We start from the raw sequence: 16084 nt of genomic DNA on the forward strand, positions 1-16084 counted from the left end.
CTAGCTTAGAGCAAGGGACAACCATCCACATAAACAACCATAAAAATGGCAGGAAAGTTTAGCAGTCTATACATTTTTGAGTTCCTTTAGTATGCTGCTGATATGGTGGAAGCGATTGTACACACTTTTGAATGTCGTTCAGGTTTAGGCTATTTCAGGATGTAATGGTAGGGGTGATAGTAAGTCTGCGTCGTCTCTTTTTTTTCTTTACCCCACCCCCATGGTGGAAAAAATCAACAAAAAGATGGTCGTGCAATTACATGCATGACATAACTTTTTGTTGTAGAGTTGGAATGGCGAGAAGAGCAACATTCAACATCTGCGCGCCAAGGTAAGACTATGTAACTTACAGCCTATCATGAAGTGTTGTTCCAGTAACCTACATTTATAACTCTTGAATACGAAACGATATATCAAAGTTAAATAAAATTGAACTAATTTCTGAGCTTGGAAAATACTTCTAATCAAAGTTAGTGAACTTTTTCGTTAGAATAAAAAATCCTGTCCAAAATGTTATGGGAATTTGGATGCAGGTTCCTCTGTCTATTTAACAATGTTTGACCTAATGTTAGACTATTTCGAAAAATCTGAAGTTAAGAAAATAAACAGGCCATAGTTTGTCCTTTCGAATTCAGTCAAATTCCCAAGGCTAAAGATTTGCCTGTTGCAAGCTTTTAAATCGCAATTATTTTAAAGCCTATTTATATGATTGTATTATTTAGTTATGTCACACTGGGTCTCATACCTTGATATTGTTGGTAATATGTGTGTGAGTAGAAATGGGTGACAGTGATGAAATGTTACAAATGTAGCGAGATGACAAATTCTAGAAGGGTCGAGTTAATTATGCAAATCGCGCTAGTTGCGGATGTGATTCTCGTGCCCAAAGTTCGGGGGTTTATGTTGGGGAGTCGACCAAAAGAGGCCATCACATGACGATGCGTTCGCGCCTCTTTCGTAAACCTCTCGAAGATTGAAAACAACTTGGGAGGTAACATAATGTGTTAGGTCTGTGTACAACGAATGCGTAATTTCCACCAGCAATTCCTGCACTAGTGCAAGATCTACACAAGGTAACTCGTGCATTCCGTGTTAAACTCGAGACGACAGGAACTTCATCTTGGGCTGGGATTGTGTTTTCTCTGGATGTGCTTTGTGTAGGCTAGCTTTACAGCTAATTGTGCAGCTGTGTAAGAATCAAACGTCCCGTAATGATACCGCGTGTTATTAATCTGCGAAACCTCGCGTTTAGTGCAGGGCGTGCTTTGGGTAGCTTTTACGCCCAACATGTTGCCTAGTAAACAGACGCGTTGTATTAAAAGCGGGATGCGTAATTATTGGTGTTTAGCTGATCCAAACAGGATGCTAGGCATTGATTGTTGGAAGCAGGCTACTGGGTTAGGCGAAGCGAACCAATGCTGGAGGGTTAATACAATTCACTTCAGTCTAATCAGAACCGCGACCACCTGTTGGATCTGCCGTGAACGTTCGTATGTTTTCTGTGCATCTCAAACTACTTGTGTGTAACGTTGGCTGGATAAGCTAACACGCTAACCACACTTGCACTTGTAGCTCAACGTGTTAACGTTATTAATGAAGTTAAAGCGCACAACGTTATGGCGAGTTGCCACGGCTCCTTAATCGGACTCCTTTTGTTGTCGTAATTAGTTGTAGTGGGTCCTTAGTCAAGTTATCTCGCCATCATACTTCCGAAAGTAAAACAAATCTGCTTGGATCCCTCATGGCGCCTACGGAGCACCCTTCCCACGTCTAGCGCTGGAGTACTTCAAACTAACCAAACTAATGCCTGCTACTGCGGTTGAGAACAAACATGTGTTGGACGCGAGCCAAAAAGGGGAAGAAAAACGCGAAAGCACAATTTCAAGTCAACCTAGTTCTATATTACTTTTCGCCTTAGTTCGTTGGCACTGTTTTGTATTTAAGGTACGGGATTTATTCATTTGTATTTTTGGGGAAACCTCCAATCCACAGGTCATTCTAAAACAGGCTAGTTCTAGGCCCTGTGTTGGTCCCCCCCCTGTCTTCATGGGTGAATGACACGGAATTTATTATTATGATCAGCTGTAATTGTGTTTTACTCGCTGTCTGTAAATGTAACCAGAATACATCCTTTATTCCCTTCAAAGTTGTGTGAAGAAACACGGAAGATATATCTTCCGCCAACAGTGTCTGCCCCCCAACAGTGGGAATGGTTTTACGCGCCCGTGGAAGCCATCTTTCTTTGCTCAAAAAACCTTCCTGTTGGCCTAATCTAATGTTTTAACTCGTAGTTTGGGTAATTCAATTTTTAAAATATGTTTTTTCATCATTTGAAATTGGTTGGGCCCTTTAGTCACTTAATTTAAATAAACAAAACAGTTTTTCGACTAGGCGGGTCACGGATCTATGAAACTTGAAATGGCGTGCGTAATTTGCGGCCAACGAGGGCCACATTTTGGCCATCAACAATTTTTTGATTTGTAAGGGAGTGTTTGGTGTTACATTAACGTTTTCTAAAACCACACAATTAAATAGGAAAAAAAAAAACAGAAACAAAACAAAAAACAGCAATGGGCTAAAATACAGCTCCACATCAACCGGGCAGTGCACCACACGCAGGCCCCTCGACTTGCTGGGTGCTGTTCCCCTTCTCATCCTTTGACTTGAAACCAGAAGACTCGAACTCGAAGACTAAAATCCACCAGTCTCTGCGTGTAATACAAATTATTGGTCAATCGTTTTAGTGTGGTAACTTAAAGCGTGGCTCTTTTTTGAAAATCAGGTTGGAATGTGAAATCACATGTTTCCCGTGCGAAGAAATATTCGCGCACGCCCCTAGCGGTTGCAATCAAAATCCAAAGGGGCTAGCCGTGAAAACTTACAAATTTCCGTCATTTTTATGCGTTTGGGGAAGAGTACAGAGAGGGTAGTGATCTGTTTTTGTGTGTTAATTATCAGTGTAGTAATGTGTTTTTTCTGTCCCTTTCCCTTCTGACAGACTTCAATCCTCATTGGAACACTTTGTGTGAAGATGTTCCAGCTCAATTCATGTCCTCTGTTTACCCTCTACATTTGAGTGAATAATTGTTGAGTGATTGGCGTAGTTTTCCAGCTAAGGTGCATCTAGTGTAGTTAGTGAAGTAGTCTAGTATCTACTGCCCTGGGTGTCCCTTTTGGCTGGAGCTACGTAGAGTCTTCTGCACATTGATGGAAACTTCACAGGACAAGGGAAAATCCCGGTTAAATGCTCATGTTCTCACTTTTAGATGGTTGGGTTTAAATCAAGCATTTGTCTTCTTCATTTGATATACTTTTATGTAGATGTATTGTGTTCATTTTGACCTCAGAACGTATTGTCAGGCAGTTCCAAAGTGCTCACAGTGCAGGTAGTGCAAAGTGTTTTCTACTGCAGTGTGTGCACTTCAAGTATTGCCAGACAGCCTCTCCAGGACCGCTGAAGCGTCCTTCTGAGCACACGCACGCAAGCTTCCTGTCTTTTGAAGGTTCATCCTCATTCATTCTGAGACATTTCATTCAAAACTCATTGGACTCAGAGGCTGAAGGACACCTCGATCGATGCGATGTGGACATGTCGTCAACCTCCCAATGGAAATGCTATGGTGGTAATGCACCTCAAGGATTTCAGACTTTTTTTTTGTTTCGCGGCAGAAGTGGCGGGCGGCCCAGTGAGTTTTGATGGTTTGCTTTCAGCTTGTAAATGTTCTGCTGTGCAAATCCATGCAAAACTCGCTGTGCCTGCCTACTTGTTCCACCTCTAGGCAAGAGAATTTGGAGTAAGATGAATTTGTCTGTTTTTCAAAAAAAAAAGTTTTTTATATTAATCATTTCCTTTAGACCAGTCACATCATGGAGTGTATTTTGAATGAAATTGTTGTATTAAAATTTTTTTTTTTACACATTTTGCAATCAAGTTCTAAAGCTGAAAGTCTGTCCCTCAACTGTTTTGGCAGCTGCTTCCTCTAACCGTCTTGTTTTGGGAGTTTGTGTCTGAGAGCGGTGTGGGGGAGTAAACTTGGCAAGCTGGGTTGTCTTGCTGTTTTCGGGTGGATGACTTTGCAATTTTAACGATTCTTTTTGATCTTAAAAAATTGCACGGTATCCATCTGTAATCCGCCAGATGTTTTAATCTGCACAATTCCATTTTTGTTTTTAATTTGTTAAATTGTTTTTTTTTTTTCGTTTTTTTTATGTGGTTGATTTTGTGTGTGCAAAATCTCATCTTCATGTTCTGTTACAACTTTTTGTTATTCTTTGTTCTTGAAAAGAAACAAGTTGAGAGTAATATAGTTGTGTACATCCCCATCTGTAATCTGTTATTAAAGGAAATAAAGATGGTAAAACATAAACATTGTGTCACGACCTTCTTATTTCAGCATTACTTTCATGTATACAATACAAATATTTGCCCAGCATAGCCATTTTAATTAGCCAGTCCGATTGTGAGCAACCTTTCATCTTTGAACAAGCATGACACTGGAATTTATCCGGACGTAGTGCCCGGTATATTGTAATGATCAAACCATACCAGCAGGTGTCAGCAGCCCCCCATTGACTGGCCCTTGGAAATGTGCCAATTGTCAGACTGAAATTAAACTAAAATATTGAAATACCTGGGTGGTAATAATGGCTTGTGTTGCTTTGGGAAAGGAGAAGATAGTGTATCGCATTTTTGCTTAGTTGTATGGTCTGTTTGCCCACCCTACAGAAATAAGCCACTAGAATTGCACAGTGGCATGTGGGATGCGCGAGGGGCTCCTGACGTATCACACGCATGGTTCAGCGACAACACAACGTACAGGCAGTGACTGAATCAGCCTCTCATCTCTACGCTCGCCTTAGGTGCCATTGGAAGTCCAGGAGGAGTTTACCATGCGATGTGGGCTGTAGTCTCACCGTAGACTACAACTTAGTCATTTTGGTGTAAGTGAAAGCTCGACAGGGATCTGCTGAGCTTGTACTGGCAACGGGAAGTTTTCGTGGACGCTGAGGATGCTCGTGTGCACCACTACACAGCTGAACAGAAGCTGGACCCTGGCAAACGATTAGTTTACCCTACAGTTATTTGAATGCTTTTTAAAATTCGTTTATTTGCTTAGTCTTTCTAACTTCTGAAGTCGTTGGAGACGGTAATACTGGCTTCCTCTGAACTCTGCAACCATGAACGGAATCGCTGTATCCGGAGCGCTGCTTCTTTTCGCGCTGTGCTGGCCTGCCACCCGACCCAGCGGGCAGGTGCTCAACTGCCAAGAAGTGCGTTCATCCTTCCAGTCTCTGTACCCTGGGATGAAGGGGGCTCCAGAAGCCCCCGTGACAGGTAAGCTATAGCCTACTCAGTCACACAAAGGATTTAGCCCATTTCTCATGCCATTATACGGGCTACAGAACCTGTCGTTGTGATGCAACGTTTTTGCTCTTTGTTCAGAAAACACTGGGTCCTATAGGCACAGTGCAGTGCTTTTTGGCTTTGTTCGCATTAGTGTAAGTTCAAGCCTAGGCCTATAAAAGCAATATTGAGTCTGCACTAGGCTATTAAAAATGTTAAGATAATCTCATTTTTATGAATAATTGATGGCGCCGTTTTTGGCAAACGACATCACACTTACATTCCAAGTTAAATCACTTGCTTTGAAAAGTTGGTACACACCTTTATGAGTGACTAAACCAATAGGTCACAGTTTACGCCATGTGAAACTGCAGCTGTTGGATTCTGGAAATTGAAAGTTGACAAATCACCGGACCGGATTTATTGCCCCAAATCAATGACATCCTCCATACATTCTCGCTAGATTGTGGGGATGCTCTCGCTAGTTCAGACAAGGCTGTTCATTTCATTGGCTCCCGTGGCACCAGGTGTGGAACATCTGCCATCGGATATGATTAAAGTGGGTTAGGTTAGTCAACACTGTTTTATTTACGAGTTGTGACTAACAGTTTTGTTGTGACTGGCAACAGAGTTTTTTTTTTTTTGCAATGGAAACCCCTTTGAAGTTTTGACGAGGAGTTTTGTTGTTGTTGTTGCTCTTGTTTTGTTTCTGTGACTGCACTGATGAAACACTAGCCCAAGTCGCAAACAATAACATTAGCAATTGTATATCTAATTATCTGGCATGTTTTATTTTTCTTATGACAGTGTGACACTGAGTCACAGAGACATTGGAAACAAACTGTCCAACCTCCAGGTTCAGGCGTTGCCAGGACTGTAAGCAGACTGCACTGCATTTTATACCAAGGTCATTCTAGTGAATACAATGAAGTGTGGTTATTGAGAATTATATAAAATATGGTTCATCAGCATAATTTCCTTGTCTCACTTGTTAGCCATATCAGTGGGCATGCCAGTTAGACCGGTTGCTCACAGTAGTGATGAACAAACACTTTTCCTTCTCAACAGGACTACAAGGAGGCAGAATAAATGAATAAAATGAATAAATGCTCCTGTCACTTGTCAGCACACTGTAACAGTCAGCATAAAATGTTTTAATGCATTCATTGAGTTTTTTTACTAGCAATATTTTGTCATTGGCCTAAACTCTTTTTTATTCATGTTTAATTGTTTGATAAGATGATTTCTGTAAAAAAAAGAGCTTGATGCTCAGTCAGTTCTCCCCTGGCTGGTAATTCAGATGTTAAGCTTATGGCACAATAAAGTCTAGCCTATATACCTTCAGTTTCATAGCCGAGGCGGGAGTAGTATGCTCGATTGTGTGTGTAAAAGCACCCTCAGGGCAATGTGTGTGCATGTCTACTGTCTCTGTTGTCAGTGCCCTCAATTTGCCTTCACTGGATGCCAAGGTGTCCAGTAATTAGTCCTGCGCAAGGCACTTTATATTGCTCTCTGTGAATCATTATGTAAATTGATAATTTTCTCTTTTTTCGCTGTCACAGCGCTGCTGTTGGCCCTGCTGAAGTGCTAATTGGATGTCTTACAGTAGTGCCGTGTCAGAGTAGCGTAGCGTAAGTGTGCGTTTTCAGGTTAATTGTTTTCACCCACCCTATGGTGGTAAGGGCCGTACCTGGCGTCAGTGTTGCCAGATTGGGCGGTTTTCTACCCATCATACGGATAGCTGTCTGCGGGTAAAAACAGCATTTGGGTGGGTTATTCTGACATTTTATGGCCATAGAAATCAATTTAATTTAAGGTCAAATTGGGTGTTTCCACGTGGGTTTTGAGAATATGTTGGGCTTGAAATTGTCAGTTTCATCTGGCAACCCTGCCTGGCATATATGCCACTGTCAGAAGTGGGGTGGTGTGTAGGACAACAATTGTTAGACACTGCTGCTCAACTTTCTGAGAGCATTACACCTGAGATATGCCAAGATGCTCAACTCATGCTGAGAGCAGTCAGTGGCAGTTCTTAACAAAACAAAACAAAACAAACAAACAAAAACAAAAAAGGGGGGTCGGAGTGTGGCCATTATGTTCTTAGGAAGTACATGTAAGGGCAAAACATGGTCAATATTCTTTCGTATTTCGTATTTTATGTTTACTTTTCAGCTTTGTCGTAGTTAGAAATTGTACTACCGCTGGCTGTTCAGTTCAGGGCCATAATACGGGCCAATGCAGGCCCCCTTCTTTTTTGGGGGCATTTTAGACTTTACTTAGACAGGACAGTTGTAGAAGGAGACAGGACACCAGTGGGAGAGAGCTATAGGGTGGGATTGGGAGAGGACCCAGGCCGGATTTGAACCTGGGTCCCCATGGTCATGCAAGCCTTACGGTGGGGGGCTTAGCACACTGAGCCACAGCGCACCACAGGCCCCCCTTCTTGGACTGACTAGGACAGCAGTACCCCTGAGATATGCCAAGATGCTCAATGACGGCATGACCATTGATCATACCTAAGTGAACTGAAGAGCAAATGCAGTGTAGACCTGATAAGTAGGCAGCGAAGCATTTTATGCAGGGGTAAAGCACTACATTATGGGCCCATATGGATACGCCGCCCTCCCCCATAACAAATTAATACGACGGTAATAATAACCTTTATTACTGTCAATTAACAGGTTGTGGCTAGGGATGCACGATGTATCGGCCAGATGTATCGGTATCGGCCGATATCGGCCAATATTCAACACATCGGACATCGGTCTGATGGGTAAAACTGGGCCGATGTTAACGACGATGTTTTTTTTTATATGTTACGGTTCTAAAAGAATGGACTTGACGATGACTTTCACTGTTTGTCTTCTATTTTGTCTCTATTTTTTATCTGATTATCACAGGGAGTTAAAAAGTGTTTTTGGAAATAAGACGACATTCAAAAATTCTGATTGTTTGCATCATTGTCATCTCTTTTTTTTTTTTAAAAAAGAAAGAAAAACATCGGTATCGGTTAATATCGGTCATCGGCCAAAACCGCAATATCACAATCGGATATCGGTATCGGCCGAAATTTTTGACATCGTGCATCCCTAGTTGTGGCCGTTAGTTCGATTAGTTTTTGATGCATTGTCCAACCCCACACTGAAGCCACAAGCAGCCCACAGTGGCTACCTCTTAATTAAAATACAATTCCACAGACCAATAATTAAAAAACCCTTGTTAAAATCCCCTCCCATGTATTTCACCCTGGAATGCACAAAAAAGCCTGTCTTCAATTGGAAAAAAACCTTCGCACATATCTGATGAACAATTTTCATTACACTACAAAGCAGGCGCTTCTATCCAAAGACATTTGGAAAGTTGTTATTGGTTACAGGAGTTGGTTTCTGTTAATGTGGGGTTAGGTGCATTGCTCAAGGGCTCATGGTCCATGGATGAGAGTGTTGTGACATTCGTGAACGTAACGATTCTTTTGAACGGCTCCTAGATGTGAACGATGGTAACCGAATTCTGTTTTTGAGCCACTCTTTTCCCTTTCTTTGAGCATGTGACCTTCATGTGAGTACTTTAATTTGGGGGGAAAAACATTGGCGTAAATGTCTGCCTCTGAGGATGGCAGAAACTGTCTTTAAAAGGAGGAGGACAATCAGTTGTTGTTTGTAAACAAAATTACCTAGAGGTGGAGTCAACAATGCTATCTCCTTAACACTAAATAAATAATAAAAAAAGGAAAGGAACGAGCCTCTATAATCCTGATCCCGTCAAAGAGCCATAAAGCCTTTCTCTAGATGTGAGTGTGGGCGAGCACAATGGTTAAGGATTCCAACCTGCAGCCCTTCAATCTCCATATCGAGACCCTAACCTCACTAACTCCCCTAACCATTTCCCACACCACAACCAGCCGCTCACATCCGCACAAAACGATTCTAATGAGCTCGCAAATCATTGGGACTGTGGATCAGCTAATTAGGGAAATTACCTGTGTTCAGAAGAACACAAGCAGAAGGAAAACAGAAGGCTTTCTACCTTCTAAAGACGCGGCCTTCCCTCCCACTTCTGTTTGATAACGACTACAAACACGCGGAGGCAATTGGAGGAAAGTGTGTAGAATATCCCATTAGAATGCATATCGTTCTATTTGTGTGTGTGTGTGTGTGTGTGTGTGTGTGTGTGTGTGTATGTGTGTGTGTTTGTGTGTGTGCTTGTGTGTTTATATGTTCATGTTCATGTGTGTAACAAGTAATGGAGAAATGTGCCCGAGATTCCATAAGTGTGTGTGTATGTGTGTGTGCGCAAACTCAGGGAGATAAATTGAGAAGTATGCCGGGGATTCCATTAGAATGTGTGTGTGTGCGTGTGTGTGTCCGTGTGTCTGTTTGTACCAACTAATGTAAACACAAGGAAACAAATGGAGGAGTGTTGGTCGACTATTTCATTAGAATGTGTCCTTGTGTATGCATGCATGTGTATCTGTACCCGTGCATGTGCACTAACCAATGCAAAGATGCGGAGACAAATAGATGGAGAGAGAACAATTGAACGTTGAAATCACTTTCCTGTGCTATACCAAGACATTTCGACTATGTATTCCATCCTGCTATACACAGCTATACACTTAGCAAAAGGCGCCCCCATCCATATCCCGCGCACGTTTGTGTCCTTGGAGTTGCAAATGAATGTGGACAACCTTAATGCTAATTGGAAATGGGAGCATTTGGGGGCCCGGTGGCGTATCTGTCATGCCAATGGCTAGTGATCACCGGGGCACCGGAGAGACCGGCGCCTGGTGTGGAAGGTGGTGGAGATTTATTGCATTGCAAGGGTTTTGTCTCCACGGATTAATGATAATGCTTCTTTCTTTTCATTACTTTTTCCCCTTGCTTTTTTCGCTTTCTGGTTCTTTCTTTCAGTTTCTTTTGTTCTTTCTGTCTGTTCTTTTTTGCACGGCTTTCATTCTTTTGTTCTTTCCTTCTTTCGTTCTGCCTTTCTTTCTTTCTTTCTTTCTTTCTTGGTTTCCTTCTTTGAATTTTAAAAACATACTTGGCTGTTGTTTGACTACTTTTGCACATTAAGAAGTTGATTTCTTTCTGTCATCAATTATTCACCTCCTAAATGTGGTTTCCCTTGCTCTCCATCACAGTAGCAACCTTGAATGGCAAACATTTTGGCCCGTGCCGACCGTCCATTAATAGTGTGCTTTGAATAATGAATGGCCTTCAGGTTTAAGCCACCCCGATATTGCAGTGATGTATAAACCACTTCTGCTCGCAGTCGCAACAGGCCGACGCGCTGTTGCAATCCATTTAAACGGCACACAAACACATATTAAAGACAGAAATAGCTGGTGTTTGTAGACATTACATAGCAGATATTTTGTGAATTTATAGGGTACTCGTGTACGTGGAGGGTTACTTGAGGTGAGAGAAAGTGCTTGAAGGCTGAAGGAAGCGAGATGCTAGCCGCATGTTGTTAACGCAGCGTGTGGTGAATACGCTATCCCTTCAGGATGTATGTACATCTTGGTACATGTGTGTGTGTGTGTGTGTGTGCGTCTGTGTGTGTGTCTCTGTGTGTGTGTGCGTGTGTGTGTTTTGGGACATATTAAAGATGAAAGTGGCGTGAAGGGAAGCCAGACGCTCCATGTTGTTGTTCATGCATAGTTCCGTAGGAGTCATGACCCACCAGAACATCAAAGTGCGCAGCATATCCTCTCAGAATACATATCATGTTGTGTGTGTGTGTGTGTGTGTGTGTGTGTGTGTGTGTGTGTGTGTGTGTGTGTGTGTGTGTGTGTGTGTGTGTGTGTGTGCGCGTGTACATCTGTGTGTGTGTGTGCGTGTACATCTGTGTGTGTGTGCGCGTGTGTGTGTTTTAGGACACACACAAACCTACATTTTCCCCTGCTACTTTGCCATTTGAATCTGCAATCCTCTGATCTCAAGACCAACTCCCTTGAAAACACTCGGCGGCCGGCCACAGTTAAACTCCTCTCCACTCCACTGGCCCGTGTTTAACACAAAACACCCGCAGACCAGACGTGAGCCAACCGGCCCTGAGCAGACTGCCCTGCCCTGCCCTGCCCACCACCGATCAGAAGCATTAGTAAGAGTGAGATGCGAGTGAGTGTGTGTGTGCGCAGCGGTAGAAGTTGCTTGTTATTCTGTCACAGATCTCGTCTCCCCTCTCGCTCTTCTCTTTGGTGTCAGCAGCTCCGTCTTGGCTACCACTGACCTGCATACAAAAACCCCCACAGATGGGAGCTCAGCGCAGGGGCCCGATGCCCGCTACTGCAGGGGGAGGAAGAGGGGGAGAGAGACAGAGAAAGATGGAGAGGGAGAGAACGAGAGAGAGATTCGTAGAGTGTAGGGGGGGGGCGGGTAGAGAGCTTGAGGTGTGCGTTATTTGTCCATGTCACATAGTTGAGAGCATCTCTCTCTGTCCTGCAGGAAGTGGGGAGACAGAGTGACACGCAGATAGTGATAGAGGAGAGGCGAGACGATGATGGAAAAAGCGAAACGGAGACAGGTGGTGGTGGGTGGTGGGTGGATGGGAATGACACAGAGGACAAAAGGGATGAAATGTAGTGGAGAAATGAGGATCGAGAGAGGGAGGGAGAAAGAGCTATTGTGGAAAGTGGAGACGGTGATAGAGAGACAGAGACCGTGACAGAGAAGTGGGGCTTATATGAGTCTTATTTGTCTGTGTGATGGAGATGAGAGCATTAGTCCCCAGTCCTGTAATAGAGACTGGGTGAGAGAGAGAGAGAGAGAGAGAGAGAGAGAGAGAGAGAGAGAGAGAGAGAGAGAGAGAGAGAGAGAGAGAGAGAGAGAGAGATAGTGATAAAGGAGAGAGAGAAAGAATGATGAGAGACAAAGGCAGAGACTGGATGGGGGGAGTATGTACATGTCCATGTCAGGGGGCTGAGAGCTGAAGAGGAAACCTGCAGCACAAGTGGAACAGGAGCTAATCAGACAGCAGTCTGTCTTCCACTCCCATGAAGCAAAGAGGCGGCACAGAACTCGGGACGCAGGACCCACGACGAGTAATTAATTAGTGGGGTACGGGTGCTTTGGGGTCATGGGTCACAGGCAGCTGGCGACGCGTTGTCCCGGGAAAGGGTCATCCTCATCAAGCGGCAGTGTGTGGGGTGGGGGTGGGGGTGGGGTTGGTACGGTCTGGTGGTCCCCTCTCTGCCCTGGACTTGCAGCCGCCTGCGAGTCCATTCAGTCTTTTGGGGAGACATAGAGAAGAAGGGGGACAGTGGCGGCAGCATGAGGTGCCAGCCTGGCTGACTGCAGGCTTTTTCTAGTGCACCGGACACGGATCATCACATATGCATGGAGCTACGCTGACCTGTGTGAGAGAGAGGGAAATGTTGAATGATGAATAGTTTGTTGGGAGTTCTTCAGCGTGCTTTGAAGAGGCAGGTCATCATTAGTGCCAATGACTGTATATAATTACATAGACAGTTTCTGAATGTAGCCAACCACACTCATGACTGTACGCTATCTAGATCCATGTGATTTGGTCACCTGTGGTGAGTACAAAATAAATGAAATAGTATATAGAAATAAAGTATGCCTTAAACAGGGCTATTGGGGAAGGCGATATGGAAACATGAGGTTAGTACAGCCTCTGTAGGGTCCCTGTCCTGGTAGAGTACCCGTCTGTGAATCCACTGAGTTTGGAGGGGAGACGGAGAGTGTGGGGCCAGAAAGAGTAGTGGTGGTTCTACCCATTTGGGGGCCCTCGCAGAAATATAGACATGGGGCCCATTTTTCTGCCATTTGCACGGTCGACTATTGGGGGGGCCCTAGGCAGTTGCCTAGTCTGCCCATCCGTAAAGCCAGCTCTGGGTGAGAGGGGACGGACAGTGGGGCCAGCTAGGCTGGAGCATTACTTATGGTGTATTGAAATTACTTGGGTCACTGTTGGGTTGGCGCCACACACGCTCATTGTGAGACTACTGAGCTTCTCCTGTGTAGGGCGAGACGAGAGAGTCAGGATGTCACCTGGCTGTGACAGGATTCGACATACATTGACGGTACATCATGCAATTTAAAAAAAACAAATGCATTGATTGGAAGCATGGGAAAAGAAGCCGCAGCATGGAAACTATAGGACAAGATGGGTCTTGCTGGGCCGGTCCCCGCCCTGACCTTCTAAATTATGCATCGAACGGGGCCATGGGAACAAACGTGGAGTGGGCATGAGGACCATAGGTCACGTCGATCGGGTTCAGACTCCGGTCCTACCTTGACCCTCTTTGGGGCCTTTGGGTCCATCGAGTTATTGGAAAAGAGGGACAACAGAGGCAGTAGGAGAAGGCCAGGCTGGTGTATTATTTAGGATGTATAGATGGCTTGGGCTTGGCGCCACACTCCTTCATTCATTCATTCATTGTGAGTCTGCTGAAGTTCTGCTGTTTTTGTGAGTGGAATAAAGAGAAGGGCCAGCATCAGGAGCCAGTCAGGCTGACTGAAGGGTTTTATTTTTTCTGGTGCTCAGGGCATTGATCATGCCATATTCATGGTGCGACACTGATCTGTGAAAGTGACAATATGATCTCCGTATGTGCTCCATGTGAGTTTATCATGTCATAGCGAGTAGAAAATGAGATTTTCTGAACCTTAAATGAAACCAAGTCACGCTGGTCTGGACTAGGCCAGGGGTGATACAGGGACACAGAAATACTGTGTATTTACTGGTGAATTTATGCCACATAGAAATAGACTTGGGTCCATTTAGTGTAGTGTTTCTCAACGGGTATGCTACAGCCCCCCAGGGGGCGTTGGGGAGCCCTAGGGGGGCATTGAGAAGGATTCAGCAGAGTGGGGGCGGGTCTTAATTCCCGAGGTGCATTAGTCTATTTTATTTTTCAATACTAAGGGGGGCGTTTGCATGCTTATGATGAGGTCAAGGGGATGTTGGGAGGCTTATGATGAGGTTAAGGGGCTGTTTGTTCAAAAAAGGTTGAGAACCACTGATTTAGTGGGTTAGCAGCACCACACTCATTCATTGTAATATTTGTGAACTTCTCCTAAATTGTGTGAGGAAAGTCATTTTGGCCTGTGGGTCCATCATGGAGTTGGGGGTAGACAGGGGCAGATGGGGTAGATGGCGGGTTCGTTGCCAGGCCAGCATGAGGGGCCAGCCTAGCTGACTGTGGGGGTTTTCCGGTGCACAGGACACGGATCATCACATATGCATGGAATGTCGGTGACCTGAGAGAGAAAGAAAGAATCGTAGTGTTCGTTGCAGTCGATGTTCATTCAGGAGCTTTTGAAGAGTCAGGCCACCAGTTTCACCAATGACTGTGTAATACTGTACACAGTGTCTGAGTAGCTCCCAGACTACGTAATGTCTTTTCAATGAGGTCCCCGATTTCGTCAGTTGTATAATGGTGGCATATACTGTCGAAATGACTGGTCATTGGTGGGCTGACAGGCACCACATTCTTTAATTCAGTTGAAAAACAATTCAGCTACTTCTGCGCATGGGATTAGATTTTTACATAACTTTTATTGGTACCGAAGGGTATATTTGATCTGCATTCATGAGAGTCACCATGTCACCTCTGACAGGTACTGTACAAAATAAATAAGGGGTAACTTATTTACTCCAGAATGAAAGGATGGAGTGGGCGCATTTGGAAAAGACACAGAGTGGAGAACATCGGGGTCACTGGGAGCACAGTGAGGAGCACAACACAGGAAAAGAGAAGGGGGCCAAGTGACAGCATGGGGACCAAAGGCCAAGTCAGGCTGGTATGGCCGCAACCCTTGCCCAGTAGCTGCCTGTACTGTGGGTCCAAGAGGCCTGTGGGGTGACAGTTAGGGGGACAGCACCAGGAGCCAGCCAGGCTGACTGGAGAGTTTCTTTTCTGGCTGTATGCTTTCACTTGTATTGTAGTTTCACAATCATATAATGAGACATTATTGAGTCTTATACTTCTGGGTGTCAGTCATTATATCTCCTGTTGCAGGTTGCAAAATCATTTTGAATGTACTTCATTCACTTCCAAACACATGCATGGAGAGGGAGAATGGGAACAGGCAGTGAATGGGCAGAAGGGGCATCAGCCGTGCCAGGCCAGCTTCCCCAGTTGCTGCCATGGACTTATAGGCCAGGGACATGCTTGCTGTGTGCCTAAAACTATGCATGCAACGGTGTGCGACCAAGTGCACATACTTGCTTCAGGATGACTGACAGGATTCAAGATACAGGAGGCATCATCTAGGGGGCAGATAGCCAATGGGGCTCTTATTACTGTTTTCCACTAGCCTGATAAACTAGACTAAATGTGGATGTCTAATTTAGTCTGGCCTCGATGCATAATACATCCGAAGATTGTTGATGAGAACAACCTACCCTCAAAACCCTGCCCGCTTTGATTCAAAACACATCTTTGCGTTGTAATTGGTTTGCCAGATTCATGGCATTCTGGCTTCATTGAATCATTATGCGAGGCCAGACCCACCCGTAGACAAAACATTTTGCCGTCCAGCGGGTGGCGCTGGTTCACCAGGCTAGTTTTCCACCATTGTTTGACTCTACCACGAATTCAACATGGGAGTTCGGAAGATTGCCTCTCACAGTTTTGTCAATATTGCAATACACACACACACGCGTCTGTCTGCGCACATTGCAGCTGGTGCTCTACCGCGCGCAGAATTGACATAAAACTCGCATGGCAACGTGTTGATGCACGAAAAGGACACTCACACACATATCCTCCAG

At 44.5% G+C, this 16084-nt stretch overlaps 1 protein-coding gene across 1 annotated transcript in view; it reads left to right on the forward strand.

The window, feature by feature from the left end:
• The first annotated feature begins 5146 nt into the window (after positions 1-5146).
• The window catches only part of gpc3 (glypican 3), a 369037-nt gene continuing 358099 nt past the window's right edge, over positions 5147-16084 (forward strand). Inside the window, exon 1 of the mRNA XM_063190031.1 lies at positions 5147-5335. Coding sequence (XP_063046101.1) covers positions 5179-5335 — 157 coding nt within the window. The 5' untranslated portion in view covers positions 5147-5178. The remainder of the gene's footprint in view (positions 5336-16084) is intronic.

Source organism: Engraulis encrasicolus, chromosome 23, assembly GCF_034702125.1.
Source record: "Engraulis encrasicolus isolate BLACKSEA-1 chromosome 23, IST_EnEncr_1.0, whole genome shotgun sequence".
NCBI lineage: Eukaryota > Metazoa > Chordata > Actinopteri > Clupeiformes > Engraulidae > Engraulis > Engraulis encrasicolus.